The sequence below is a fragment of the Vanrija pseudolonga genome, chromosome 1 (genome assembly GCF_020906515.1).
Source record: "Vanrija pseudolonga chromosome 1, complete sequence".
NCBI lineage: Eukaryota > Fungi > Basidiomycota > Tremellomycetes > Trichosporonales > Trichosporonaceae > Vanrija > Vanrija pseudolonga.
This window is the reverse complement of record NC_085849.1, coordinates 12,735-39,562: the sequence shown is the minus strand read 5'-3', so window position 1 is coordinate 39,562 and position 26,828 is coordinate 12,735. Positions and strand designations below refer to the sequence as shown.

The 26,828-nt window shown below is 59.2% G+C and overlaps 10 protein-coding genes across 11 annotated transcripts; 5 read left to right on the top strand and 5 right to left on the bottom strand.

Moving 5' to 3' along the window:
- Positions 1-3,094: 3,094 nt before the first annotated feature.
- Positions 3,095-3,783, top strand: LOC62_01G000013 (uncharacterized protein; the record flags this gene model as incomplete). 2 transcript variants are annotated; one of them, XM_062766436.1, is made up of 5 exons in its annotated part: positions 3,095-3,255; positions 3,333-3,439; positions 3,491-3,552; positions 3,586-3,691; positions 3,750-3,783. In XM_062766436.1, the coding sequence occupies exons 1-5, from the start codon at positions 3,142-3,144 to the stop codon at positions 3,781-3,783; spliced, it is 423 nt and encodes a 140-aa protein (XP_062622420.1). In that variant the 5' UTR covers positions 3,095-3,141. The 2 variants fall into 2 exon arrangements, with proteins under 2 accessions (XP_062622420.1, XP_062622421.1); XM_062766437.1 differs by having other exon boundaries at positions 3,333-3,691.
- Positions 3,784-4,311: 528 nt separating this feature from the next.
- STB5_1 (Protein STB5) lies at positions 4,312-6,908 on the top strand (the record flags this gene model as incomplete). The annotated part of the gene is made up of 5 exons (XM_062766435.1): positions 4,312-4,712; positions 4,750-4,841; positions 4,879-5,313; positions 5,352-5,559; positions 5,598-6,908. The coding sequence occupies exons 1-5, from the start codon at positions 4,512-4,514 to the stop codon at positions 6,906-6,908; spliced, it is 2,247 nt and encodes a 748-aa protein (XP_062622419.1). The 5' UTR covers positions 4,312-4,511.
- A 614-nt stretch (positions 6,909-7,522) lies between these two features.
- liz1_1 (Pantothenate transporter liz1) lies at positions 7,523-11,574 on the top strand (the record flags this gene model as incomplete). The annotated part of the gene is made up of 7 exons (XM_062766434.1): positions 7,523-7,792; positions 7,843-8,185; positions 8,233-9,115; positions 9,717-9,749; positions 9,847-10,344; positions 10,383-10,550; positions 10,636-11,574. 7 exons carry the CDS (start codon positions 7,523-7,525, stop codon positions 10,655-10,657), a joined length of 2,217 nt encoding a protein of 738 aa, XP_062622418.1. The 3' UTR covers positions 10,658-11,574.
- A 587-nt stretch (positions 11,575-12,161) lies between these two features.
- On the bottom strand, positions 12,162-13,116 carry garL (5-keto-4-deoxy-D-glucarate aldolase; the record flags this gene model as incomplete). Its single annotated transcript, XM_062766433.1, has 2 exons — positions 12,162-12,777; positions 12,827-13,116. 2 exons carry the CDS (start codon positions 13,114-13,116, stop codon positions 12,162-12,164), a joined length of 906 nt encoding a protein of 301 aa, XP_062622417.1.
- Positions 13,117-13,642: 526 nt separating this feature from the next.
- On the bottom strand, positions 13,643-14,961 carry SPAC26A3.11_0 (Hydrolase). Its single transcript, XM_062766432.1, has 4 exons — positions 14,537-14,961; positions 14,159-14,499; positions 13,834-14,117; positions 13,643-13,789 (listed from the first exon to the last, which is right to left on the bottom strand). The coding sequence occupies exons 1-4, from the start codon at positions 14,741-14,743 to the stop codon at positions 13,683-13,685; spliced, it is 939 nt and encodes a 312-aa protein (XP_062622416.1). The 5' UTR covers positions 14,744-14,961; the 3' UTR covers positions 13,643-13,682.
- A 493-nt stretch (positions 14,962-15,454) lies between these two features.
- hpcH_0 (4-hydroxy-2-oxo-heptane-1,7-dioate aldolase) lies at positions 15,455-16,423 on the top strand (the record flags this gene model as incomplete). Its single annotated transcript, XM_062766431.1, has 3 exons — positions 15,455-15,889; positions 15,928-16,124; positions 16,162-16,423. 3 exons carry the CDS (start codon positions 15,455-15,457, stop codon positions 16,421-16,423), a joined length of 894 nt encoding a protein of 297 aa, XP_062622415.1.
- On the bottom strand, positions 16,327-19,067 carry STB5_0 (Protein STB5). The gene is made up of 5 exons (XM_062766430.1): positions 18,899-19,067; positions 18,761-18,852; positions 17,985-18,488; positions 17,734-17,947; positions 16,327-17,698 (listed from the first exon to the last, which is right to left on the bottom strand). The coding sequence occupies exons 1-5, from the start codon at positions 19,040-19,042 to the stop codon at positions 16,478-16,480; spliced, it is 2,175 nt and encodes a 724-aa protein (XP_062622414.1). The 5' UTR covers positions 19,043-19,067; the 3' UTR covers positions 16,327-16,477.
- Positions 19,068-19,502: 435 nt separating this feature from the next.
- liz1_0 (Pantothenate transporter liz1) lies at positions 19,503-21,603 on the bottom strand. Its single transcript, XM_062766429.1, has 7 exons — positions 21,223-21,603; positions 21,120-21,183; positions 21,019-21,054; positions 20,698-20,967; positions 20,586-20,658; positions 20,201-20,544; positions 19,503-20,163 (listed from the first exon to the last, which is right to left on the bottom strand). The coding sequence occupies exons 1-7, from the start codon at positions 21,375-21,377 to the stop codon at positions 19,609-19,611; spliced, it is 1,497 nt and encodes a 498-aa protein (XP_062622413.1). The 5' UTR covers positions 21,378-21,603; the 3' UTR covers positions 19,503-19,608.
- Positions 21,604-22,101: 498 nt separating this feature from the next.
- On the top strand, positions 22,102-23,607 carry ACU-7_0 (Isocitrate lyase; the record flags this gene model as incomplete). The annotated part of the gene is made up of 2 exons (XM_062766428.1): positions 22,102-22,378; positions 22,427-23,607. 2 exons carry the CDS (start codon positions 22,102-22,104, stop codon positions 23,605-23,607), a joined length of 1,458 nt encoding a protein of 485 aa, XP_062622412.1.
- Positions 23,608-23,723: 116 nt separating this feature from the next.
- HBN1 (Putative nitroreductase HBN1) lies at positions 23,724-24,429 on the bottom strand (the record flags this gene model as incomplete). Its single annotated transcript, XM_062766427.1, has 2 exons — positions 23,724-24,347; positions 24,385-24,429. The coding sequence occupies 2 exons, from the start codon at positions 24,427-24,429 to the stop codon at positions 23,724-23,726; spliced, it is 669 nt and encodes a 222-aa protein (XP_062622411.1).
- Between the last annotated feature and the right edge of the window lie 2,399 nt (positions 24,430-26,828).

Sequence of the window (26,828 nt, the reverse complement as noted above, 5' to 3'; positions counted from 1 at the left end):
TATGTGAGGACGTCGACTGAGTACGCAGGATTTAAGCCGGACAGTTAGCATGACTTGCGCATCGAGGTGAGGGGCTGGCGTACAAGAACGCGTTGTGTACCCACAAGAAAAGCAGACGCGTGACCCCCAGCTCTAGGCACAGCGTCAGAGATACTTACGGAATAGACTGGGGAGGGGTAACATGTCGTCACGACGCGAGCGAGGGGCAACTGGTGTTCATGGTGGGCTTTGTGGTAGCAACGGAAGGCATAGCACGCACACTAGCCGTTGTCAAGATAACAACATGTCGAGAAAAGAGGACCTAATGCCGTTACACTCGTGTTGACGGACAGTGTTTACATGTTCCTCGCCCAGCGAGGGCAAGGGGTTCAGACGCGTCGGGTCGCGACGTGCTGCCTTGTTCACCTCTCACCAGTGCAACATCTATGCGAGGATGAGAGGGGATCCAAGATTTTTGTGGGATGCGACAGACTCCCCAGGTCATAAAGGCCGCGTCGCGCCGGGGTGAGAGTCCCCCCAAATCCTCGCAATGGTCAGAATCATCCCCCTCTTGCTCGCCGTTCAGGCTCTACTGGTGGCTTGCCGGCCTCTTGGCCAGGACCGAGAGGTCGATGTCGCCTCACGCCTTGACAAGGGGCACATCGTGGAAGCGGCAGACTCACCCCAGTCCATGTGAGTCCACCGCTTCGGCCCATACTCATCACAAGTGCACTGCGAGTTACGCTGCCTCTTGAAGACGCCCAGGTCCCGACCCACGACAGGCTAAGAGAAACATGGAGCGCCCCTACCATTGTGCCAGGCGATATTCGCTACCTTGTCAGGTCTCTTCTCAGCCTGGCAGGCTTTCCGCCCACTGACCAGGGTCTCCAAAACATGTTCAATACACTGCATGGACAAACCCAGACGACCAATCGGCAACAACTAGAACGAATGTATCGACTGGTGAACGGCATTGTCGCCACCATCCAAGACGAGGCGAATGACAATAGGTTTACCGATGCAGAGCAGAATCTCGCTGAAGATTGGGTCGAGCAGCTCAACCAACTCGGTTACGATACGTTCCAGAGGATCAACACCATGAGAACCGCCGCCAATGAACGCCCATTGCCCGACCGTGGCCCAGGTGTGACGGGCATGGAGAACCCCGACAATCTTCCCAACCAAGGTCCTGCGAACCCTCCTGCTCAGCCGCAGTCACAGTCACCTTCTCAGCAGCCGACGCCGAGCCAAAGTGGGGGTACGAACCGCCCGCGGCCGACGCCTTCAGGCAACAACAACAACGACAACAGCAATAACAACAGCAACGGTAATAACGGCGGTGGCGGCGGTGGGACACCACCACCACCCCCAGGCGGTGGAGGCGGCGCTCCAGCCCCGAACAGCGGCAGCAACACCCCCAGCCCGGGAGGCAACACCCCAGCTGGGCCAGGTGGTAGTGCCGCTGGAGCTGGTGGAGCCGCCGCAGGGGGTGCGGGGGCAGAGGCAGGAGCAGGAGGCGCGGCGGCTGCCTGCATCATCTCGGGTCTCTGTCGCCCTGGCGGCGATGGGGGTTCCGGTGTCACCGGCGTCGGGGGAGGGAACAACGATAACAACGGCAATGGCGGCGGAGGCGACAGCAGCAGTGAAACTTCACCTCAACCGTCACCTGCTGTGACCACTGAGGAGCAGCCTGCCACTTCCTCGCCACCAGCCACCGAAGCTCCAAGCGAGTCACCTTCCGAGCAGCCCTCGACCACGTCGAACGCCCCAACCACGGAACCGACACCCACCACTCAAGCACCTACCACCTCGAGCGAGCAGCCCGCCTCTACCGATCAGTCAAGCTCCACAGAACAGCCTACATCGAGCGACCAACCCACATCCAGCGAGCTGGTCTCTTCGACTGAGCTGACCTCGAGCTCCGAATCGCCGGCACCGTCGACATCCACCTATGCGCCGACCACCGAGTCGTCCTCTGAACCGCCACCACCGACCTCGACCGAGATCCCAGCCCCGCCGACAGACACCCCAGAGCCAAAGACGGTCCAGTCACCATCCCCTTCACCAGAGCCCACACCCACGCCAGAGCCGACGCCCACGACCGAGTCCACCCAGGAACCTACGCCGACAACAACCACCTCACGGGAGATGTGCAACCTCCGTCCGGAAGGCATCCCCTTCTGGTTTCCTTGCCCGAATGACCCCGCACCAACCCCAACACCCACCGAGGCTCCACCGCCACCAGAGACAACGACCGAAAGCTCCAAAAAGCCCTTGGTCTTTTGTACCATTGGCGGCATCAACCACGACATTGTTCTGCCGTGCGCTGAGGGTGGACCTGGACAGTACAGCGCTGGTGGACTGAATGCAGCGGCGAACACGACGGCCGCGGGGTCCTCTGCCAAGCCGATCGCCACGTCCACATCGGTCAACTCGACCGCGTCAGTCGAACCAACCGCTCTCGGCACAGTCCCCGCGTCGGTGAAGGCGACGGCATCGGTGGTACAGACGACATCAACGCTGGCATCTGCCTCCTCCTCCCTCTCACTGACTGGATCGGCGGCACCTGTGTCGGATGCTCCAACTGCATCGGCCCTGCCGAGTCCAACCACCGACAAGGCAGCTAAAAAGAAGTGCCCACCTAGCCGGCGCCACAAGCGTGCTGCTCGGCCGGCTCTCTTCAGTTGAACGGCAGAGATTGGCATTAGTGGAAACTCGATACCCCATGTTGTGAAGATACCAGCTCCGTAGTGTGTTTTCGATACTGGCGTGCTGGTCACGTCCGAGATGTTTATGAAATCGATAAGAAGTCAGCTGTGGACCAACACGTATGTTCCGAGCATGAGTGAATCGTATCAAAGGTCATCGAAGGAGAAGGAGTGCAAAAGGCCAGCGCGGAGCAGCCCGCCTTGTGTGGCACGCCTATTTGTTTGTGAAGCGGGAACGCCGAGCAATGGTGTGTACTGCAAGTCGCCGCTGTCCAGAAGGGACCCACCCGGACCTCGGCCATCCCACCACCGCTCCCGACCCAAGCTCCCAAGAGATCTTCCCACCGTATGCAACCTGCAAATAGCACCATCACATGGTCGCCCAGCTAAAGCTCAGTGATGTTAGAGCCATGAATCCGTTGCTCCCCTCTTGACTTTGAGCAACGCCCATCTCATGGATCTAGCAGCCACAACCATCACTGTGAGCATCGGGAGCACGCCGGCTGCTTCGCACACGGGGCACCATGCAGGCCCATCAAAGAAGGCCCAGATGGCGGCCGGTTTGATAGTGAGTGTAGCCCGGGGGCATGCCAGCCTATTGCGCAGCTCTCCACACACTACTGTACTGCATTCTCACCCGTTCAGGTTGCTTGCGTCCTTATTATCGTCTTCACTCTTGCCTCCATCGCTGGCGGAGTGTATCTCTACCTCAAATGGCGGCGCGAGAAGCGCGCCGAGGGGCAGCGCGCTCGGTGCGAACGGGGACAGGGACCGCAGTTACCTCTGCCGAGTCTGCAACGCAGCCGAAGCGACAAGCCCGGAGTCAAGGATGGCACGGGCGACTACCCTCTCGCAACCCTTGACTGTGAGGGCAAGTCAGGATTCCTGCTAATGGCAGACCACGACCAACGCGACCGGAGCGCGTCGTCGTCGTCCGGCTCGAGTCAGGGCAAGCAGCCGCTCTGGTCCAGATCACCGCTGGACGGCGCCGAGCTATCAGAGCCGTGAGTGAATTACCACGCAAGAGGGCTGATGATCAAGTCGAGCGAACACAGATCCCAGACGCGAACGCCTGCCCCCATACTCTCCCAACTGAGACGTGCTGGATTGGGCCGTTCTGTGTCAAAGACCAATGGCGTTGTGGAAACGGTTTGTAGCATATGTATGTATTCGTTTTCTTGTTCGGTGTATGCCCAAGAGATAGATCTCTTGACCTGCGGTCGCTCTCCGCGCCGACGACGGTGTGGCCCTTCGCTGTCTACCGGGACGTGCCCACTCCCCGAGGCTTGCCCTTGCCCACCCACCTTCGTTCGGGCCGTTGATAATATCATGACCGATCTCGACTCCCCCCAGTGGATGAGTTTGCCCAAGGGATAGCTGCCGGATGTCCATGTTGGCAAGGAGGCCGTCCTCGGCCCTGAGCCTCCAGAGTCTGACACCCACCGTCTCGCTTGGAGGCAGGGACATGATCCAGCCTCGGGGCTCGGCCCAGGCCTGCTCCGAGCGATACCACTGGCACTTAGCCATGGCTGGCGGCACGCGTGCCGCCCGTCCCGAAATCTGCACTCTGTGCTTGGCAATGGTGGTGAGGTGCACACCTCATCTCCCTTCAATCTCCCTCACTCCAACCCCATTGATGCACTGCACCGCCGGATATTCCGGCCATGACTCCACTTTGGTGCAGGAGTCCTGTTACCTTGTACTTGACCAAACACACAGGCGACAGAGCGACTCTGATAAAGCTGCGTCGTTCGGCGTCGATGCCGCCTTGACCCTCGGCAACTGTTCTTTTCCTTCTCGGCCCCGCATCTCACCTTGTTCGCCATGGAAAGAATACCTTCACCACCGGCGCGAGTGTCATCCTCGTCGTCTGCCTCGGCATCAGTTGAGGGTACTCCGGCTGCGACCTCTGCTCCCAAGCGAGCACGCCGTCGAGCCCACCCGACTGGTGTGCCCCGGTTGTCCATGAGGATAGGCGGTAACCCGACGGTTGCCTGTCAGAGGTGTTATCATCGGAAGAAGAAGGTACGTGGGCTGATCTGGAGCTCCACTGACCACCCAGTGTGACCACGAACGTCCAGAATGCGGGGCGTGCCATAGGTCCGGGGTCGAGTGCGTCTACGACATTCCTGTCACCGACTCGAGTCATCCGACGTAAGTGCGACTGAGATGCGCTCGTCTGACCTCATAGCTTTGTTGCGAACCTGCTCAGCACCAATGCCGTCCAGCGTGAGACGATAGATTCGCAGTCGGACGAGATCAAGTCCCAGCATGAGCGTATAGCCGCGTTGGAGGCACGTCTTCGCGATCTCGAGGTCGGGTCGTCGACGTCTCGCTCGGCCACGCCTCCAATGTCCAACGCGGCGACATTTGCCGAGCGTGCCGTGCGCAAGATTCTAATCAACGAGACTGAGACGGGATTCTCCTTCACCTACGCCATTGGCCGTCATCTTGGTGTCCCGGAGGCCAACCCTTCCACGGCGGAAACGAAGGAGCCAGAGGCGCCAGCGCCGAGCAAGATCACTGCCTACCCACCAAAAGAGCTCGCTGAGCAGTTTGTCAACCTCTTCTTCGACTACACGATCTCGTTCTACCCGATTCACGATCGACAGGAGATTCAGGACGAGTAAGCAGCGCTTGGCGGTACTCGGCTAACACCGCCAGCATCGATGACATCTACTCTGGCGATCAACCACCCACGCCCGAGACCATGATGGCTCCCGATTATCGCGTGTATCGACTTTTCCTGATGCTCGCCGGCGGGTGCACTCTCTTCGAGTCGCGACATGGCTGCGGGGTCACTGATACGTCCGAGTCGCTGTGCAATTACGCCATGGAGCACTTTCCCGCCGTCTTCCGCGGTGATGACCTTGTGGGTGCTGGCTGGCTCACACCTACTGACAATCTCAGCAATGCCTCACTGGCCTGACAACGTTTGTCAACTACTCGGTGCTCCACTTTGGCCGCGTGTCGCAGTACATTGCGTCTGGTGTTGCCTCTCGGTTCGCCCTCGAGATTGGCTTGCACAAGGAGGAGCCGGGGTCGTACACCACGCCCGAGCAGCAGCAGCGCCGTCGTCGACTCTTCTGGTCGGTGTACAATCTCGACAGGTTGGTGTCGGCTGCACTGAATCAGCCCGCCACTATCCCCGAACAGCTCATCAGTACGCCATTGCCCACCCACATTCACACATCGACACCACTTTTGGGCTACCTGTCACCAGTCGACTACTTTGCGGTGGTTGTTGCAGGTCGTCGGGTGGCAGGTATACTTGCGGATGCCGTGTACATCACGCCACTTGGTGACGCACACGAGACCCAACAACGAATCCATGTGCTCGTCGATAACTGGTACGCCTCGGTCCCGCGTGATGACACCGGCGCCGTCTTGCCATTCTTCGAACTGTGCTACCACGCCCTTCAAGTCAACATCTACCGCCCCTCGCCATTGTCCCCAGCTACCGAGGCATCGCGCATGCCTATTCTGCGTCACCATGCGTATGCCGGGGTTAAACTCCAGACATCATTGACAGGAAAGGGGATCGACGCTGCCAACACGCTGCAGTTTCTGTGCTTGATCAACGTTGCCGCCACGCTCATCTACACGATTCTCGAGGCGGACGGCGACTTGCGAAACTTTGACAACGTCGTCTGGCGCAACGAAGCCCTTACCCAGGTCGCCGAGGTCGAGGGGTTCGTGTCGAAATACTGCGAACACTCACCGGGGGGCGCTCGCTTCAAGGCAGCCTTCAGCAGCTGTGCAAACCAGGCTCGAGCGAAACTGGTAGTGTCGTCGTCGCCGGGCAATGTACCATGGACTGCCCAGCCTTCTGCCGGAGGGAATGTCAACGCGCACGGTGGGCAGCACCATGCGAGTGCCAGTGCCGGTGCCGAGTGCAACGATCCACTGTGCTGCGCCATGTCAAAGGCAAACGGCACGGGTCCATGCGATGGATGTGGCCAAGGCCACAACCAGGCAGCATTCACAGCCTCCGCCTTTGACCCTGGCCCGCAGCCATATTTCCGACCCTCGCCGACGACGGACGCACCAGCGGCTCAGTCTACAACGTTGCCGAGGGAGTTGTGGGAAGCATGGGCGGCACCGGCGCTCATTGGCGAGCAGAACCTTGCGCTCGCAGTCGCAGGCATCGGAATGGACGAGCTGTTTGCCAATGTCGGCCTCGACCTGTACGGGCCCGTCACGGGTGCCCCACTATCCTAGTCCCCATCCAAGCATGTCGGCCCCACGGGCTATCACTCGCCTGGGAGCACATGTTAGCAGCCCCTGATCGACCCCAACGAGGGCGCAGTACGGCCGAAGGACCTGTCGGAGGCTGCGCCGACAACCTGTATCTTGTATCTATGTATACGTGGCCAACCCTAGCACCGAGCTGTGAGATGATAAGGGTCACAATCCATTCCGCGGCACAATAGGCTGGTGATGTTCCGACACGGCTGGTTCCAAGATAGTGTGTTGGAGCTAGGCTCGGCAACTCACCCGTCTTCAAGCGGTGTGGGCACCGCGTCGGCCACCTCCCGATGAAAGCCAAAGAGTATCGGGATCTGGACGGCGGCGTGCCTCGGTGCTCGCTTGTGACAACCTCGGTGGTCGGTGAGTCAGGGCAGCCAAGCTCAGGTGTGTCGGTGCCCCCACCGCCATTGCGGGGCCAAGGTGGTCGGTGGACGTTAACCACATCCGCTATCAGTACGTGTGTGCAGCGCTGCGTATGTTGATTTCCTATATCTAACCACCTGCTGAACTGACGCCGTTGACCCCCCACACACGAAGGCTCTGTCGCGGCTCCAGCACCAGCGAACAAGAACCAGCTCTTGACCATGGCCACCGACTCCAAGCACCTCACCCTCCACGACGAAAAGATGGGCGACTCGACGGAAAAAGTGGTGCCTGCACCAACTGCTCCGTCTGCCATCGAGTACACTCGGTGGCAGAAGTTTGTCTCGGCTGTCTGGGATCCCGACTACTACCTCAAGTCTGAGGCGGAGCGTCGCCTGGTCCGCAAACTCGACACATACATGCTCACGGCCCTCTGCTTCGGCTGGCTCATGAAGTACATTGATCAGACCAACCTCACCAACGCGTATGTGGTACGTATCGCAGAATGGAGGGGTTAAGAGGGCTGTGCTGACAGTGGTAGTCGGGAATGAAGGAGGATCTCAAGATGTTTGGCAACGAGTACACGCGCCTCTTGACAATCTACAACGCTGTTTACTGTGTGCTTCAAATCCCTTCCAACCTCATCGTGATGAAGGTCCGCCCGTCTTGGTGGCTCGCGGGTTGTGAAATTGGTTGGACAGCCTTCACCTTTGCGCAGGCCGCCGCAACCTCGACAACTCAGGTCTACGTCTTCCGCTTCTTCGTCGCATTCTTCGAGGCCGCCTTCCAGCCGGTTTGCTACTTCCTCATGGGATCATGGTACCTCAAGTCTGAACTTGGCAAGCGTATGGCTGTGTGGTACTGCTTCATGCCTTTGGGCCAGGGTGAGTGTTTGTCGGAAGTTGGTGGGATGTAATCTAACCCGCCACAGCCATGAGCGGATACCTCCAGACTGCAGTTTACAAGGGCCTCAACGGTGCCCACGGCATGCAAGGCTGGCGATGGCTCTACATTGTTTGCGGTGCTATGACTATCCCCGCCGTCATTCTCGTCTTCATCCTCGTCCCCGAGTTCCCGTCCAACGCCAACGCGTGGTACCTCACCGACGAGGAGATCGCCATTGCCCGTGAGCGCTCGGCCCGCAATGGCACCAAGCCCATCCTCAACGACCTCAAGTGGGGCCAGTTCGCCTCCATGTTCAAGCACTGGCGAATCTACTTCCTTCCCCTGGGCTACATCTTCTACGGCTTTAGCGTGCAGAGCTACAACTACTTTGGCATCTACCTCAAGGCCGAGAACTTCTCCGTGTCCATGCGCAACATCATCCCATCGTGCTCTTGGGTCGCGTCGATTCCGGTTCAGCTCCTCATTGGCTACCTTTCCGACCGTCTAGGTACTCGCTTCTGGGTTATCGCCGTCATTCTGTCTTGTCAGGTCATCCCCAACGCTATCCTCACTGCCTGGCCTCCCTCGGCGGGCCTCAAGATTTTTGCCTTCTTTGCCAACCCGCTCTTCTTCGCCACTTCGCTCTACTACACCTGGTTGAACGAGATATGCGGAGCCAGTGCCGAGGAGCGCGGCGTCGTGGTCGGCATGACCAACACTGCGTTCTACGCCTTCAACACGTGGCTCCCAAACCTCGTGTTCCTCCAGTCCGACCAGCCGAGCTTCCGCAAGGGATACCCAACGCTGCTCGGCAGTTTGCTCTGCGCGCTTGCTACAGTGGTTTGCATCCACCTTTTGTACAAGCGCCAGCAGCGACAGGAGGCTGGAGAGACCGGGTCAGATATTGAGAGGGCTCCAGAGCAGAAGCAGTAGGCAATAGTATGCGCGTTGTAACAGCAAAGTGGATGGAATTTCAATTGGCGGATGCAGCTTTTCTAATACATTATGGGTTTGGCATGTGGCATTTTGTTATGGGTGTGGTCTAGCACTTGAGAGTCCACATCCCGAGGGCCAGCCTTCAACGTGGAAGCTGCTGTCTCCCTGCCGACTCTCGGACCTTCCGGGGCTCGGCCGTACGAAGTCGTCAGTGCCCTTCACTTTGCGCAGCTTGGCGAGGACTCCTGAAGCCGGTTGTCGGTTGAGTTGCCGCCTGACCCTGTCGGTCCTTCTGCGGGGTAGGTGTGTTGCCCCAAACTATTCGGCCACCCCGCCGACACAACTCCTGACACTTCTCTTTCTCCCCACTCCATCACCTCCTGTCACCATGGTCAACGATGCGTCCTCTGACGGCGTCAGCGAAGGTGGTACTGGACCTATCCGCCGGCGTAATGGTCCCAGCGGGGTGCCGCGCGTCTCTATGCGCTCGAGCGACAACACCGACGTCGCGTGCCAGCGGTGTCACCATCGTAAGAAGAAGGTGAGGGCTTATCTCGGCGCGGTCAATCGCCTCGTGGCCGCTGACATACCCAGTGCGATCGCGCTCGACCCAGCTGTAGTCCGTGTGTGAGGGCCAAGACGTCGTGCGTGTACAACATTGCCGTGTCGTACGACGCACACCCCGAGTGAGTCGTGTGCCGCGGTGGTTCACTGACGGGATGAGGTTTGTGACCAATCTCTTATCGGAGAACTCGAGCCAGCTCGAGCATATCGGTTCCCTCCGCGACCAGATTGCCACCCAGCGTGAACAGATCGAATGGCTAGAGTCGAGGCTCAACTCTGTTCTACGGGATGGAGGCACGGCTGTCGCAAATGGAGGAGACATCTCAGTGCACGATGTGCCCATGGCGTCTGGCGGCGCGACAAGCGCCCCCGCAGAGGTGCCAGCAGCGGGCCTCCCCGTCACCGACAGTCCGTCGCCGGCCGAGAGGCTGGTCCGACAGATCATCACGGCCAACACCGGCATCAACCTGCACACCAACATCCTGCAGCAGCTGGGAACGGTCGCGGCTGTCGAGAGTGACCCAGACGGCCATGCATCGCATACACCGTCGTCCACGGCCTGGCCGCCAAAGCAGCTTGCGGAGCGTCTTGTCAACCTCTACTTTGACTACACCATTTGCTTCTATCCCATCCACGAGAGGTCCGAAGTCCTCCGCGAGTGGGTGTCCTTGTTATGGGGGAGACGCTAACCCATAGCCTCCATGACATCTATGCCATGACTGCACCGGATGTACCCGGTCCCTCGTCGTTCAAGTCACCCGACTACAGGGTGTACCGACTCGCCATGATGCTGGCTGCCGGCTGCACGCTCCAGGAGACTCAGCGACGAATCCCACGTACCGATGCGTCGGCCTCATTGTGCAGGTATGCCTTTGAGCATTTCCCTGCTGTCTGCCGAGGTGACGACTTGGTAGGCATGTATACGTGCTTCACGCGCTTACACACTCAGCAATGCCTCGTCGGGATCCTGACCTTTGGCAACTACTGCATCTTGGACTTTGGTCGTACTTCCCCCGACCATGTCGCTCGTGTCGTGGTGCAGTACGCCTTGGAACTCGGACTTCACAAGGATCCGGATCCCAGCTTGCAGCTCGAGGAGCGCGACAGACGACGTCGGATCTTCTATGCCATCTACAACCTCGACCGGGTTGTCGCTCTGACGATGACGAAGCCTCTCCTGCTCCCAGATGAGATCATTACCACTGAGCTGCCAACCGTCATCCACGCAACGACACCGTTGTTTGGTTACCTCACCGCAACAACATTCTTTCACCACACCATTAAGATGCGCAAGATTTCGGGGATAATCCTGAGCCAGGTCTACCTTTCACCTCCCCCCGACGTTGACGAGAACCGCGAGCAAGTGCTCGCCAACATTCACAACATGATCGATGATTGGTACAGCGACATCCCAAGAGACTCGAAGGGAGAACTGTTCGCTTGGTTTGAACTGTTCTACAACATCCTCTTGACCAATCTGTATCGACCGTCATCACTCTTCAACAACACACATCCTTTGCGAATGACGGCCCTACGTCGCACAGCCTACCGTGCAATCCAGCTGTTCAAGGTGCTACAATCGGACCGTGGCGTGGCCGAGAATCTTGTCCACTTGTCATCGATCGTCACGGCCGCCGTGACACTGGTATACACATTGCTGGAAGCAGAGGGAGACCCACGGAATCTTGCGCTCAACGCCTGGAAGCGAGAGGCGTTGGCGCAAGTACTCGAAACTGAGCAGTTACTCGCGGGGTTCTGCGCGAACTGGGTGGGCGTTCAGCGTTTCTACGAGGCGTACCACACGCTTGCCAACGAGGTTCGAACGAAGGTTGGCGCCCAGCCGGAGGTGGACCAGTCTGCTCGGTGGACGTCAGCAGGCCAGACCCCTGGCACGCTGCCATCGACAATGTTGTCAGGCAGCATGTCCCTTACGCCCCAAGTCCAGATGGGAACACTCCCAATGAGCGGGCAGTCGCACGCGGTTGCGTCTGGGCCTTCACCGCAACTATCGGATCAGGGGCTGTGGGATGCGTGGAGTGGTCCTGCACTGCTGTCTGACGCCGAGCTGCAAATGGCGCTACCGGGGCTCGGCATGGACGCGTTGCTGGCAAGTGTAGGGTTGGATTTTGGGCTAGAGTAGTGTATGCAGGAGCTTGTGCGATTCTATCAACGACCTCCTTCTGGCTGCCTAATCTGGGATTGAGAGTGAGGGGTGGAGAGTGGGGCCACGATTTGTGGTCCACGTCTTGTCAGTCAGTCCTCCGTTAGCTGCGCACGCCGGGATGCTTATGTAGTGCTAAAGCTATCGGGGAACCACTAGCCCTGATGTCTGCGGCTACCGTCCACACTGCCTTGCACAAGTGACCTTCTCGATAGCTGCTGCATACACAAACTACTGATCAATGCTCAATGCTGCTCCGACGGGTACAACGGCCCGCTCATATCGCGTCAGATTCCGCTCGGAACCCGACCGACCTAAGCGAGGGCTGGCACCTCGATACCCGCCTCGACGTCCTGGAAGCGCTTGACGACCTCGCGCATGCCGTTGAGGAGGAAGACGCCGTCGCGTCCAGCAATACCAAAGGCGACGGTGGATCCAAAGTCCTTGCGGAGGCGGCCGATGAGGTCGGGGCGCCACTCGAGGCCGCCGAAGCCGACGTACAGGCCGTTGGCTGCGGCAGCGCGACAGATCTTGGACAGGGCCTCGTAGATGCGGGGGTTGGAGAACTCGCCGCCGATACCCATGTCATCTGAGAGGTCGTGCACACCGACAAAGATGGCGTCCAGGCCGTTAACGGCAGCAATCTCCTCGACGTTGGCGAGCCCCTCGACCGTCTCGATCATTGGCGCGATGATGGACGTGAGGTTCTGCGCCTCCTGGGCCTGTCGGAAGTCGGGGATCTGGAACTGGAGCTGGGGGGAGAAGGCAAGAGGACGCTCGCCGAGAGGACGGTGCTTGCCGAAGCGCACCATCTCGCGGGCCATGTCGGCCGTGCCGACGCGGGGGACGATGATACCCTGAGCGCCGTTGTCGAGCAGGCGGGAGATCCAGTCGTTCTGGAGCGAGGGAACGATGCAGATGGGGGCGATGCTGGAGGAGTTAGCACTCATGTAGAGAGATAGGGGGTAAGGCCACTCACCCGCGGTTCAGAGCAGCGAGACAGATGTCCGAAGCCGTCTCGATACCAGTCTTGTGGTGCTCGAGGTTGAGGACGGTCGCGTGGTAGCCGGCGAGCTTGGCGAGGTTGAGGACCTCGGGGGATGACACCATCTGGATGTAGTAGCAAGGCGAGAAGTTGCCAGCGTGCATGCGGTCCTTGAGGGGGTTGCGCGAGAGGACGGGCAGGACCTTGTCGAGGGCGAGGAGGGGGTCGGCGGCCTTGGCCTTGCCGTTGGTGGCGGGCTGCTCAGTGATGGCGGTGGGGGACATGTTGAGTCGTTGGCGTTTGGCTGGGTTGTCGATGGGGACGAGGTGGATATTGTACGAGGACCAGTGATGGAACATGTCTCATTTATATGCCGTTTTGGAAGGTTTGTGCTTGATATCAATGCTCAGTGTCGAGGTCTGCAAGTGGTCGCTCGAGGTGGAGGTGTCGGCCACCACTGCGACGCCGCAGCAGATGCGGACATTGTCCACCGTCGGCCAGGGGTCCGAGGGGTTCTGAGCCGGTCGGCATGTCGGAGGGTGGCCCGCCGCCCACGTGCAAATGCAGCCCCGCAAAGCCTCGGGGCTCGCCGACACATACTCTTGGCTCGCAAAGCCAGCTCTGTGGGGCGGAGAAGCGAATGGATAGGTCGATGGACGGCCCCACAGCCAGGTCAAGACGCGTATTGTTTGCCGGGTCGTCTGTCGTGGTGAAGCGGCCCCATGACCCCCCACGAATCGAATGGTTGACCCCCTCTCCAAGCCTCCCGTCCAGTTTCCGCCCATTGGTCTGCTCAGATTGAATGCATATCGCTTTGGTACAACAGTGCATGTCTTCTCCAGATGTTCCACTACTGGGCATTGCCCTCGGCAACGGCGAGGATGTCGGGGTACAAGTCAAACCTCCGCTGGGTGAGAAGGGGGATGCCAGCGCGAGTGTCGGCAATGTGCTGAGGGTCTGGTGCACGTCAGCCAAGGTCTCTCAGGCTGCGTTCAACTTACCAAAGGTGGCGTAGACAATCTTCTCCTCGGTCTCGGCAGTCGCAATGACCTTGCCCATGGGCGAAACGGCCATCGAGTGGCCGTAGATCACATACTTTGCCGTCTCATCACGGGCGCATGAGCAGGTGGCGACGTAGATCTGGTTGTCAAGCGCGCGTCCACGCTGTAAGAGCTCCCAGTGGAGGGGGCCAGTGTGGGTGTTGAACGCCGCGGGGTAGAAGACGGCCGTGCAGCCCTTGCGAGACGCGAGGATGGCAATCTCGGCAAAGCGCAAGTCATAGCAGCTTGACAGTGGTCAGCAAGGCTGGGAATGTCTGTGGCTTACATTGCAAGACCGAAGCGGCCAAAGGGTGTGTCAAAGGTGGTGAGGTGGTCGCCCGGGGCAAAGGTGTCGCTTTCCTTGTAGGTCATCTTCGGGAGACACAGGTCGAACAGGTGCGTCTTGCGGTACTTGGCGATGAGTGCACCCTCGGGCGAGTAGACGGTCGCCGTGTTGTACAACCTCTCGGCGCCCTGCTCGGGAATGCTGCCACCAATGATCCAGACCTTGGACTCGATGGCAGCGTCGGCGAGGGCGCGAACCGTCTCCGACTTGGACGACCACTCTGAGGGGGCCTGTCCGGGCTCTGGGACGGGCTCGGCATTGGCGATAAGCTCGTCGTGGAGCTATCGGTTAGTATTGACTCGCTACTCTTGTACTCACAGTGGAGCCGTTCCACATCTCGGGAAGGACAATCAAGTGCACGGGCTCGTTCTTGTCGTTGCCCTCCTTGACAGCCTGGAGAACGAGCTCGCGCATTCTCTTGATCTGGTCCTGCTTGCCGCCCTCCTTGCCCGCCTGAATCTGGATGAGGGCGACATTGACCTTGGGGCCCTTTGTGGGGTCGATCGTGGCGGCGGCGATAGGCATTGTGTGTATGTGTGTGTCTGGTGTGATGGGGGGCGTGCTAGGAATGTTACAAGTGCTGTGATACGGGGCGATAAGTATAATGCGACGGCAAGCTGGTGATATATGTGCAGTGGTGAGATGGAGCCTTCGTTCACATAGCCGACAATGCTGAGCGAGGTCGTCCGCTGCGGCAACTGGGCCGACGCGTAAAGCCAGAGAGATGAACAAGGCGATGGATGGTGTAACAGAGACGGCGGTGGGGGGCCGATGAGGTCGACTTTGGCGAGTAGAGCGAGCGAGGGAGGGGTCTGGTCGCGGGCATGTCCGATTGACCTGACTCGCGGCGACTCCGAGGCACACCAGCCTGCATCCTCCATGCTCCATCTCACTGTACACAGCGTTCCGCATTACCCCACCTTGAACGGCCATATCTCACTCCCCCCACTCTCGTGCACGTCAGCTGACCCGGCGGTCATGGAGACTGCAAGATAGTCTCGCCGGCCCCCGGGCGGCCCCGCTACTTGCGTGTGGGGTTAGAGACTGGCGGCACAACCGCCGCCGTCGCCCTGACGGGCGTGTTGCCGCTGCCTGCGGAGATTGATCCGCGACGCGACGAACAGGCGACGACAATGACCGGTCTGATATCGCTGACTTGACTGGAACTGACAGTGGTATAACTAGGACGGTGTAGACCACCATGTGCACCCCACCACTACCAACACGCCCACAGCAATGTCCCCCACAGCAGTCACCGAGTCCAACGGCACCAACGGCGCCATCAAGAAGGATGCCCTTTCCCAGCTCGACAAGGTCGCGCCTTTGATCAAGCGCAACACGGTCAAGGACCTCATGGTGGCTGGAGGCTTCGCCCCGCTGTACTACTTCCACCTGTGCCACTCGCCAGAGGTGATCAACCTCGTCAAGCTGGCAGGATACCCCGGCATCGTCCTCAATCTCGAGCACCACTTCACCGGCATCGAGACAGCTGCCCAGCTCTGCTTCACGGCCCTCAACTTTGGCCTCTCGCCCGTGTGCATTGTGCCGTCGCTTCAGTCCGACTGGATCTCGCGCCTCCTCGACAATGGTGCCCAGGGCATCATCGTTCCTCGGGTCGGAACAGCCGAGCAGGCCCAGCTCATGGTCAAGTACAGCAAGCACCGCCCCTTGGTGAGTCGAGTTTGTAAGCTGTGAGGCTAACTGTCCAGGGAGAGCGCCCGCTCGCCTTCGGTCCCCAGCTCCAGTTCCAAATCCCCGACTTTGTCCAAGCGCAGGATGCTCAGAACCTCACCACCATCACCGCCCCAATGATCGAGACGGTCGAGGGTCTTGAGAATGTCGAGAAGATTGCCGCTGTCAAAGGCCTCGATGCCATCTTTGTCGGCGTCCACGACCTGACGGACGAGTGAGTCGAGGTGCAAAGGGTCACACTGACCCCACAGCATGGGTATCGGCGGCCAGTACACCGCCCCATCAGTCTACGAAGCCCTCTCTCGGATTTGCCGAGCCGCCAAGGCCAACGGCCTCTATGTCGGCTTTGGCGGTCTGGAATGGCACCCGCAGGTCATTGCCAGTCTCCGCAAGGACTTTGGTTCGACGGTCGGATTTGGCATTGCCGGTCGGGACTCGTCGTTCCTCCTCAACGGCATGAAGGACGTTGTGGCCAGGTTCAAGAAGGTCGAGGACGGCACGTTTGAGGCTTAGCCATCAATGTGATGCAGAAGTTGTATATGAGAGATGCAGATCCATTGATGCCATCTATGGTAGAGGGTGATACGTCCCATCTGGAAACAGGTTGAGGCCGACGCTAGCAAACAAGGCGTCCAGCCCCATGCCTTGTACTGAAGGCATTTGGGCGACTTGATCGTCCATGATGAGGTCGGGCACTGTCCACGAGTCCCACAGTGCTTGATCAGAAAACTGGGGTGATGGCCCTGCAAACGTGCCGGTGCCAGCGTGGAAGCTTGGCTCGGTCGCCTGAAGGGCAAGGATTTGCGGGGCAGAAGGTGTCACACCCCTCGGGTTGGACACGCTCGTGGTGGTCTGAGAGGTTGTCTGGGGCGTGACCCATAGATTTGGCTCTTCAGATGAATTGGTGTCGCCAATCTTGGTGCGGACACCCTCTGCCAATAGATGAAATGCCTCGGCAAACCTGGTGACGCCAGGCCAGAACGCACAAAAGCTCCCAAGGAGCTCCTCGCACGAGTCAACCTGAGCCAGGGCCTCTCGTCGCCACGAGCTCAGCTGTAGGTTGCGCTCGTCTCCCTCGGCCTCGAGTAAGGTGTAGATGAGCGTCGTCGAGACGGTGACTATGTTGCTGAAATGGACCCAGTTCTCCATGAGTTCGTTACCGTGCTGGAGCTTCCTGTACAGCTTGACTGACTTCCAGGCGGAGCGCCGCAAGCCAGACATGCGCATCGGGTGTGTTGAATTGAAGAGTGGTGAAGGGCGGTAGAGTGACGTGAGGAGGACGTTGTGGTAGAGCTCGAAGAGCAGCGAAGTTTCGCCTTGCTCGTTTAGAGGGACGGCGCGGAACCACTTGTCGAGGTGATTGTGTAGGTTGGACAAAACCTGCTCTGCTTCGGCTGGGTCTTTGGTGGGTGACAGGTAAACCTGCTCGAGGATTAAACCACAAAGGCGGCGGTAGGCGACACCATGGTAGAAGAAGCTTGTGGCCTCAATGTGTCTGTGGATGGGGGAGGTTGCCTCGACCTTGTTCGGGAGTTTCACAGTGATGATCGAGTCGGGAATGGCGAGAGGTTGGGAATTGGTGACAGCAACGACGCGGTCGAGGTTGTAGATGGTGTAGAATAGTCGGCGTCGCTCGTCTTGCTGGTCGAGGGGGAGCGATGGGTCCTCCTTGTGGAAACCAAGTTCGATAGCAAACCTGGCCACAATGCCAATGACGTGGTGGGGGGACATGCGCCCAAAGTCGAGGAGGCAGTAGTTGGCGTACAGAGTCATGCCTGCGATGCATTCCTAAGCGTGAGCGACGGTACTTCACTTGAGCTCACTTCTTCCTTTCGTCTAAAGACGGCCGGGAAGTGGCGATACGCCTGATGGCACAGCGAAGTCGACGTTTCCGAACGAGGACATCCGCGCTGGGTCTCGGCGATGTTGACACCACCGGCGAGGATGATAAGCAGTCGGAAGACTCGAATGTCTGGGTCGGGAAACGTGTCATCTGTTGGGACATCTGACCCTGCGACAGCGTATAGCTCATCCACACTGAGGTGTTTAGTGCAGGCCGTCGAGGCCGACTTACTCTGCAAGCACTTCGGATCTCCGGGCAAGGGGATAAAAGGCGATTGTCCAGTCGAGGTAGAGATTGGCCAGCTTGCGCGCGAGAGGTTTTGGAGGCCATGGTGCAAGTGGAGACGTGGTTTGATCTGACTCGCGAGACTCATCGTCGTCTGGTGCACCGAGCTGTTCCCCAATGGACTGGCGTAGCGTCAAGCCCCTCTCGGTGGTAAGGATTTGCTGAATGATGCGCTCCGCAAGTGTCGCATGGCCTCCAGGATCGTTTAAGGTATCGCGATCCATTGTGGTCGGCGGTAAGCTGCTGGAAGTATCCATCGATTCATCGAGGTGCATGACATTCGTGGGAAGGGCGTGGAGGAGCAACGTCTCTGCCGCGAGAGCCGTATCTGTCGCAGCACTGGCGTGCTCGAGCTCCTTGACGCGCGATTCGAGCCATGACAGTTGGCTGCGGAGTGTGCTGAGCTGTTCTTTCTGTGCCGCATTCTCAGACAGCAGGTTTGTGACGAAACTGTCGGTCATCAGCGGTGTCACGGGAGGAGTCAAATGTGATCGTGAAGAGGTGCGTGGTCACGATAGCCACCCTCCCCCCCTCTCCTGGCAGGAAACCACAGGTCCACCGACTGTACCCCCCCTCCCCGCGTCACCTATCGCAATGCCAATGTCTACCCAACTGTCGGTATCGCGTGTAGCTATCCCGCTCTGTTGGAAATGGTGCCCCACGACTGCACCAGACAGACCTCGGTCTTGACCCTTACCCCCCCACATTATACGGATACTCACCCGGGGTGTGACCTATCAGAGATGGGGATGTCGTAGATGCAATCGGCCTTGACTCGAGAGCAAGGGCCGCAGGTCGGCCGTTCGCGATCACACTGGCACTGTCAGCACGAGCCCGGGGGGGCCTCGGCGGGGGCGGACCTTCTTCTTCCTGTGATGGCATCGCTGGCAGGCGATGGCTCCGCCGTCGACCGTGCGTGTGCTCAGACGGGGCACTCCGCTTGGCGCGCGCCGCCGAGTCGGTCCAGTGGGAGCCGACCGCTCCGACGATGTCTCTGAAGACATGCAGTGTGTGTTTGTTGAGTGAATGTGCAAAGTCAGATTGGGATGCTGAGAGGCGGCGGTGATGCCGACAGGAAAGTGGGGCCGACGCTTCATTGTCGCTTGGCGCTTGTAACCGGCGGTCGGTTCAAGGGGCCAGCGGGCAAACCTTTACCCTGTCGTATCTTGTTCTCGTCTATCAATTGCGTCGGATCCTGGCCGAGGGGGACCCCCAACTGAAGGAGCCCCCAATGCATTCACTCCGCGGTCGTTCACTATCGAAAGAGGCCCGGGAGTTCCGAGGGATGGCTGACGTGGCTGACGCTTGCCAATCAACAGTGGCTATCAGCCCAACTTCGATAGCGACACCACCACATCGTCACAGTCATGGACAGGTTGTAAGCAGACCAGTGTGGTTGGGCACTTGCAGGCGACGAGAGTGTCCGCTCCACGGCTTCTCCGCTCTACCCGGCTGTAACGATGGCCCACACGTACAACCATTCATTCTTGCCCTACTTGCTTGCTACTACCAACAACTTTCACTGCTAAATTCCTCGTAGAGCAGGTTATGCTCACCCAGACCATGAGAACTAGTGCTTGATACCCACACCCGTCTGCTCAACGTCGCCGTCCACGAGGCCTGCCTCGATGGCCCGCTTCTTCTCCTGCCTGGTGTACAGGATCCTGACGACGCAGACCAGGATCATGCACGAGACAAGGCAGGCGAGGAGAGTTGGGAAGCCCTTGCGGAAGCTGGGGGCGTCGGTTTGGAGGAAGACGACGTTGGGCAGCCAGGCGTTGACGGCGAAGAAGGCCGTGTTGGTCAGACCAAGAACAACGCCGCGCTCCTGGGCGTTGGCATGACAGATCTCGCTGATCCAAGTGTAAATGATCGAGGTGGTGAAGAAGATGACGTTCATGAAGAAGGCGCCAATCTTGAGGTCGGTGCTCTTGGGCCAAATGGCAAGGATGACGGCGGGGATGAGCTGCAGGGAGAGAACCGACATGATCACCTCGAATCGCGAGCCCGTCTTGTCCGAAATGTACCCAATGAACATCTGGAAGGGGACGGAGGCGATCCAGGACGACGAGGGGAGGATGTTGCGCATCTCGACCGAGAAGCCAGCCGATTTGAGGAAGATACCCTGCGGCGTTAGTGGTGCCGCGTCGGCTTGAACTCACAAAGTACTGGTACGCCTGTACGCAGAAGCCATAGAAGATGTACATGAAGGGGATGAGCCAGAAGCGCCAGCCTTTGGCCATGTCGACAAAGGCGCTCCATGAGACGACGTTGTGGACATCTTCAGTGCCATTGTTGGCGCAGCGCTTCCTGGCCATCTCGCGCTCTTCCTCGGTAATGTACCACGCCTTGGTAGTGTTTGGGAAGTCGGGGACGAGGAAGAAGACGCACACGACTGCCGGGAGAGTCATGCAGCCGCAGACGATGTACAGCCAACGCCAGCCAGCGATGCCGTGGTTGCCGTTCAGACCCTTGTAGATGGCCGCCTGCATGTATCCAGAGAAGGCTGTAGGTGTCAGGTCGGTGTAGCTGGCACTGTTGACGCACCATTGCCCAGAGGAGCAGCCGAGAACCAAATAGCCATGCGCTTGCCGAGTTCCTTTTTGGTGTACCACGAGCCCTGCAAGTGTGAGATGGCGTGGGTGGGCATCCGACTCACCAGCAAGAAGTAGGAGACGGGCTGGAACGCTGCCTCGAAGAAGGCGACAAAGAAGCGAAAGACGTACATCTGGGGTACAGTCTGAGCGGCCGCCTGGGCGAACGTGAAGATTGTCCAGCCCAGTTCACAACCAGCCAGCCACCACGACGGGCGAACCTTCATGACGATCATGTTGGAAGGGACTTGGAGCACGCAGTAGACGGCATTGTAGATGGTCAACATGCGAGTGTATTCATTGGCCTGGATGTGGAGGTCCTCCTTGAGGCCCGACTGTCATTGTCAACACAGTTTCGGTCACATCGGGATACCGAGACTACTCACGACGTAGGCGTTGGCCAAGTTGGTTTGGTCAATGAGCTGCTCGATTAGCTGGGTCAACAAGCAATACTTGCCTTCATGAGCCAACCAAAGCAGAGGGCGACGAGCATGTACGTGTCAAGCTTGCGAACAAGGCGACGCTCGGCCTCCGACTTGAGGTAGTAGTCTCTGCGCCTCGTCAGCTGGGTCTACAGCCCTAATACTCACGGGTCCCAGACCGCAGAGACAAACTTTTGCCATCTGGTGTACTGAACGGGGTGGGAGGGGTTGTTGACGACCTCGACAACATCCTGCTGGGTCATGCTACGCTTTTCGTCATCGGCAGAGGGAGTGTGCGGTCCAGAGTTGGGGTGGGAGGCCATGCTGAGATCGAGGAGATAGGGGGCGGTGGGGCCGGTGGAGTATCGCTGCCGTGGGCTTGGGACATCATCATCCCGCCTTGGAACTGTGGATAAGATATATCAACATTGAGGTCATTGCCGTGGGTATGTGAGGAGCCTGGGGTATGCACAAAGCCGACGCGAGGGGCACCAAGATAGTGAGCATCGGCCGTTGCGCCGCTGCATCAAATCCTGTGAGATCCAAGTGGTGGTGAGCAAACAGTTTGTTCCAACGACGACCACAGAGAAAATGTCCTGAAGGGAGCAGCTGGCTGGATCTTGGCGGCGCTCTCTCCGCCGCCTCTGTCCTCATGCCTGCCCTCGGTTGTCCAGGCCTCACCGACTCTGTGGGGTCTCCGGGTCGCACCAAGTGCCGACAGTTGCCATGTGACTGGCGCACCACTTGCCGCCCGATAGCAATCGAGCTGTTTTGCCTTTGCTGCATTCCTATCGAGCGGCCACACGTCACCCCACATTCGCGGCTGGGTTGGGCACGGTGGGGCCCAGGAACTCGCGATAGCCGGACGGTTGAGCCGAGGAGGCCGATGGCGGGCGCAGCAAGATTGTCGGCCGGTCCAGCGCGCGGCGGCACCTTGTCCGACGCTGGAATATCGATAAAGAGAGATCGAAAGCATCATGGACTGGTACAAGCGACCGAGAAGCCCAACCGACCACCACCCCATACCAGCGTTTGAAATTCAAGACGATGACTGTTACACTCAACGACAATCTCGACGCGTGGCGTTCAGCCGCGGCGATTGAGGAATGGTGGGCTACCCCGTCCCAACGCGGCATCACTCGCCCATACTCTGCCGCCGAGGTCGCCCAGCTTCGCGACATCTTCCCAGAAGGAGATGGAGCTAGTGCTATGGGCCTCCTCCTTCGCGAGACCCTCACGAGGCATGCCAGGGATCAGTCTGTCAACCTCACCATCAGTGCTGGTGATGGCATCACGGCGCAAGTGCTGTCCGAGTCGGGTCTTGGTACGTGCCCGTTGTGTGTGTTGCTGGTGGCCCACTGACACTCCACAGATGTTGTCTACGCCTCGGGTGGCGTGTCAGCCATGTCCGACGTAACCACGAAGGACCCCTCGACCGACCTCTCCGACTACACATATGACACTGTCCCGAGCAAGGTCGCCACGCTGTACCGTTCACAGCTTGTGCATGCGCGTACTGCTCAAGCCCTCGGCAAACCTTACCGCATCATCCCCATCATCGCCGACGGTGACTCGGGCTTTGGCTTCCAGTCGTCAGTTATGAAGATTGTCAAGCTGTTCGTCCAGGCCGGCGTCGCCGGCTTCCACATCGACGACCTGCTGTCGGGTTGCAAGCGCTACGACGGCAAGGACGGTGTCGGCTACGTTGTTGTTCCGCTGTCGGAGGCCGTTCGCCGCCACATCGCTGCCAAGCTTCAGCTCGACATCATGGGCGCCGAGGTAGTCAGCATCCACCGTACCGACGCCGAGACGGCGACACATATCACCTCGACCGTCGACCCTCGCGACCGCCCCTTCATTCTCGGCGCATCCATTCCCCAGGCGTACGACGCGGCATCAGCCCCAGACTACAAGACTTGGATCCAGGCTGCCGAGCTCAAGACACTCGACGAGGCCTTTGCTGCTGCCCACCCTGCCCTCATCGACACGTTCAATGCCCAGACCAAGGGCAAGAACACATCCGAGGCCCTGCTGGTTGCTGCCAAGCTCGCTCCCGAGTTTTACTGGTCAGCCGATGCTGCTCGCACCGTCCAGGGTTGGTTCCCCTTCCGTGGAGGTGTCGAAGCCGCTACCGCCCGAGCCATTGTCTGCGCACCGTACACCGACGCATCATGGGCATGCCAGACCAAGCCGTACAACGGGCCGGCCGTCGAGGCCTTTGCCAAGGGTGTCCGCGCCGCCGTCCCGGGCCGCTGGCTCGCCTACAACTGGACCGTCCTCCCGGCCGAATTTTCCAAGAGCAAGGAGGTTGCCGAGGCACCCGAGAAGCTTGCCAAGCTGGGGTATGTGTACCAGTGGATGCCGGTTGGAGGCATGACGGCTGTGGGCATTGGTGCCCGGTCGTCTGCTCAGGCCATCAAGGAGGGCGGCGTGTCTGGATTCCTCCAGAATGCAGAGAGGGTCCAAGGTAAGCAGAGGGACCTGCTGTACTGGCTCCTCGACCTGGCCAAGCTGAGCGACCAGGCTCAGGAGATCATTGGCACGGGTTTGTAGACGGCGCATGCAGACGACTGAGAGTGGTTATCAATATAGCTTAGTATCGCGACTTTGCCCTGCGGTCCCTTGAAGGAGTTGAGCGATACACGTATTCATCCCCGGTACGCATCGTCTTACTGAATGACGAGCACCTTGTCGTCGACGGGGAGGTAGGTGCGCTCGGGCGGGGCGCCGTTGATCTCGCCGAACGGAATCATGGCGGTGCACGACCAGTTGTCGGGTGTCTTGAGGAACTCCTTGAGCGCAGGAGCAGTGACGGGGGAGAGCTGGGGGAAGTGCTGGAGGTTGGCTCCCATGCCGGCGCACTCGAGAGCGGTCCACACAATGTAGTGAAGGATTCCGGCGGCGTTACCGACCCAGGCGGGGAAAGCCGTGCTGAGGTTGGGCATCGCCTTGACCATGCCGTCGACGACGTTCTCATCGTCGAAGAAGAGGTAGGTGCCGTAACCACCAAGGTACGCAGCCTCGTACTTGATGCGGGCCTTGCGCTCGTGCTCCGCTTGCAAAGTCAGTCTTTGCCCATGTGGGACACACTCACGGCCCGAGAGGGTCGTCCTGTGGGCAGTCCAGATGGCCTCCCACATGTCCTTGTTCTTCTGCCCAAGAATAAGAATGGCGCGAGTGCTCTGGTTGTTGAACGGTGTCGGGCTGTTGTTGACCGACTCCTTGAGGATGGTGATGAGCTCGTCGTCGGAGAGGGTGGAGCTGTTCTTAATGCTGTAGTAAGAGTGTCGCTCCTGGGCTGTCAGTTTCGCCGATGTCGGCGGTCCCTACCTTGGCGATCTCGAGGACCGTCTTCCATGTTGGAGCAGGTGTCATGGTTGGGATTGTGTTGGGGAGTGCACGGGGGGGATGTCAGGTGCAGATTAGCTGGACGCCGCAATGGATTGCCCGGCTGTTATAGATGTGGATGCGTCGAGGCTGTTGTCAGTAATCTCCAAAGTCCAGCACGACGGAGCCAGCGCCAAGGCAGGCAAAAAGCCGGAGAGCCGAAGCCCCAGTAGCCCAGCAGCCTGCAGCGACTGCCAAGGTCACAGTGACGTCAGGATTGCCTAGATGTTTATGCCATTCTTCCCACAGACAGCATCCGAGGTTGATCCCCCGTGTTACAAGTTGACCAGGTAAAGGAATATTTGTCGACGTCTGGCGATCTTGGCAGGGCCTAGGCTCAAGGCCGTCGACATCGGACGGACGACTTGGCGAGCTCTGAGAAAGCCGATCCTCATGCACAATCCAGCGGGTGCAGGGAGTGAGTGGTACAGTGCTTTGGCGGTGAAGGCCAGAGCCTCCGAGACACGTGATGGCCGGCCATTGGTTGGGGGCAACACAACATCGCACCACAATCCACAATCACTCGCTCTATGCAGTCGCCATCTTCCGTTCATTGATGCACCATACCTCGCTGTCGTTACAAGTACACGGTGACAACAGCCTGCCGAGAGCACTCATTGGAATGCGATGGTAGCCTGTCCATTCCATACACTCCATGCCGGCAAAGGTCGTCCCAGGGCCCCGCCAGCCGAGCGAGTCACCCACTGCTGTAGGTTGCAACAACGTGCTGTTGGCATGGGCCATCAGCGGAAAATAAGCCTCCTCCCTCTGCTAGTCAAACTGACGGTAGTCTCGCAGTTATCAGCTTGAGGAGCCAAAAGCTTAACTGATGGCAACGACCCACTGGCGCATACTTATATGCCGCTAGCGGGCGAGGCCATTCACACGAATCGCTCCGCAAATGAGAGGCGCCCGAGACCGGTGGTAGAGGTCGTCGCGGTAGTGCCTTGTCAAGGCCGTCCTGTCGACACCTACTCGTGCCTCCGCTGTGCTCACCGCAAACACCATGCAGCGACATACGGACTGATCAACTCCTAGGGCCTAGTGTCGACATGCTTGGCATTACAATTATCTGACAGCATCAAGGTGAGTGACGATAGGGCCACCTGTTCTGACTCTTGAGATGCCCCGCTCAGCGTCAAACGACACTGCTGCCGTAGAAGATCAACCGATCCGAGCGTCCTGTGACCAGTGCCGGGCGCGCAAACTCCGATGCGCTGGAGCAGATCGGAGGACGGTGTCGGGCCGAGGGTCCACCGGTGGCGCATGTGCCCGCTGTTTCGGTCGAGGCCAGCCCTGCACCTTCAGTGAGCATGTCGCAGTGTCAGACTGACACATCAAGGTGCACGTAAGCGCATGGGACGGCCAAGAACGGGCCAGCAGTCGCCAACGACTCCTCCATCATGGTCTCCTGTGACCCCATCTACGACCCCGACTCTGCTTTCCACGAGCTTGGAGCAGTCGACGTCCTTTCTGGACCTCTCAGAACTCGGAGGCGATGCCTTGGTTCATCCAGCGGAGAGCTCGTCCGCGGTCCCTCTCGGGAGCACCATGATATGGTCTCCGACATTGGCAGCCATGCCATCGCTACCAACGACCTCGAGTTCACTACCTGTGTCTCCTGATCTTTCAGTAGACTGCCTCGATTGGCTGGCTGTTCCCGCAGGTTGGAGCAACCCAGGGAGCTTGGACAGCCTCAGGCTTTCAACAGCCCGACAATACCCAGCAATAGCACCGTCTCCACTGGTGGGAAACGGTGACCTCCTCACCAGCCTTTGCGGGAGCACGTCAATGTTCACGCCCGAGGCCTTGTGCTCTCGACCATCAACTTCGGCCTCCGAGAGGGCGGCACCCGGGACAGATGGCCCACATGCGGGCAGCGGCATTGCTCATGATACATCACGGTCCACGCCAATGGAGACACCCTCAGACTGCTTCTGCCATGCCGCTTTTGTTATCGATCGACTTCGAGGCCTTCTACGTGGCATGCCCCGACCACGAACGGTGACGACTCCGTCCTGCGGAGACTGTGGACCGACGTGCCAGTGCCCATGTAATACTAGTCCAGCACCCCCTCAATCTCCCATCGAACTGGCACTTCACGCGGCCCAGACTGCAAGTGGGATGTGCTTGGCCTCCGACACCTGCAAGATGTGCGTCGCGGACCCATCCACTGCGACAGCAATGTACACTGTCGTATCTCTGGCCATTCAGAGCCTCCGGCTGTCACTACCTTCTCTGCTGTCTGCCCGTGGTGACGGTATCAACATGCCGCTTGTGGTGATTGGGTCGTACCAGCCACAGTCACAAAATGCCAAGCGACTCGTCATCACGGCCGTCCAGGCCGAAGTCAATGACCTGGCAATGTACAGCCGGGCGCTCGTCGT

What these genes read in the sequence shown, in the direction of transcription:
- SPAC26A3.11_0 (XM_062766432.1), bottom strand. Translation starts at nt 14,743, where the DNA reads ATGCCTATCGCCGCCGCCACGATCGACCCCACAAAGGGCCCCAAGGTC. An exon ending in GGCCGCTTCGGTCTTGCAAT is followed by an intron (nt 14,118 to 14,158) that starts GTAAGCCACAGA and finishes ACCACTGTCAAG; the next exon opens with CTGCTATGACTTGCGCTTTG. An exon ending in GATTGTCTACGCCACCTTTG is followed by an intron (nt 13,790 to 13,833) that starts GTAAGTTGAACG and finishes GACGTGCACCAG; the next exon opens with ACCCTCAGCACATTGCCGAC.
- STB5_0 (XM_062766430.1), bottom strand. Translation starts at nt 19,042, where the DNA reads ATGTCTTCAGAGACATCGTCGGAGCGGTCGGCTCCCACTGGACCGACT. An exon ending in AGATCCGAAGTGCTTGCAGA is followed by an intron (nt 17,948 to 17,984) that starts GTAAGTCGGCCT and finishes TAAACACCTCAG; the next exon opens with TGTGGATGAGCTATACGCTG. An exon ending in TCTTTAGACGAAAGGAAGAA is followed by an intron (nt 17,699 to 17,733) that starts GTGAGCTCAAGT and finishes GCTCACGCTTAG; the next exon opens with GAATGCATCGCAGGCATGAC.
- liz1_0 (XM_062766429.1), bottom strand. Translation starts at nt 21,377, where the DNA reads ATGGCCTCCCACCCCAACTCTGGACCGCACACTCCCTCTGCCGATGAC. An exon ending in AGCTTGACACGTACATGCTC is followed by an intron (nt 21,055 to 21,119) that starts GTCGCCCTCTGC and finishes CTAATCGAGCAG; the next exon opens with CTCATTGACCAAACCAACTT. An exon ending in TACAGGCGTACCAGTACTTT is followed by an intron (nt 20,164 to 20,200) that starts GTGAGTTCAAGC and finishes CTAACGCCGCAG; the next exon opens with GGTATCTTCCTCAAATCGGC.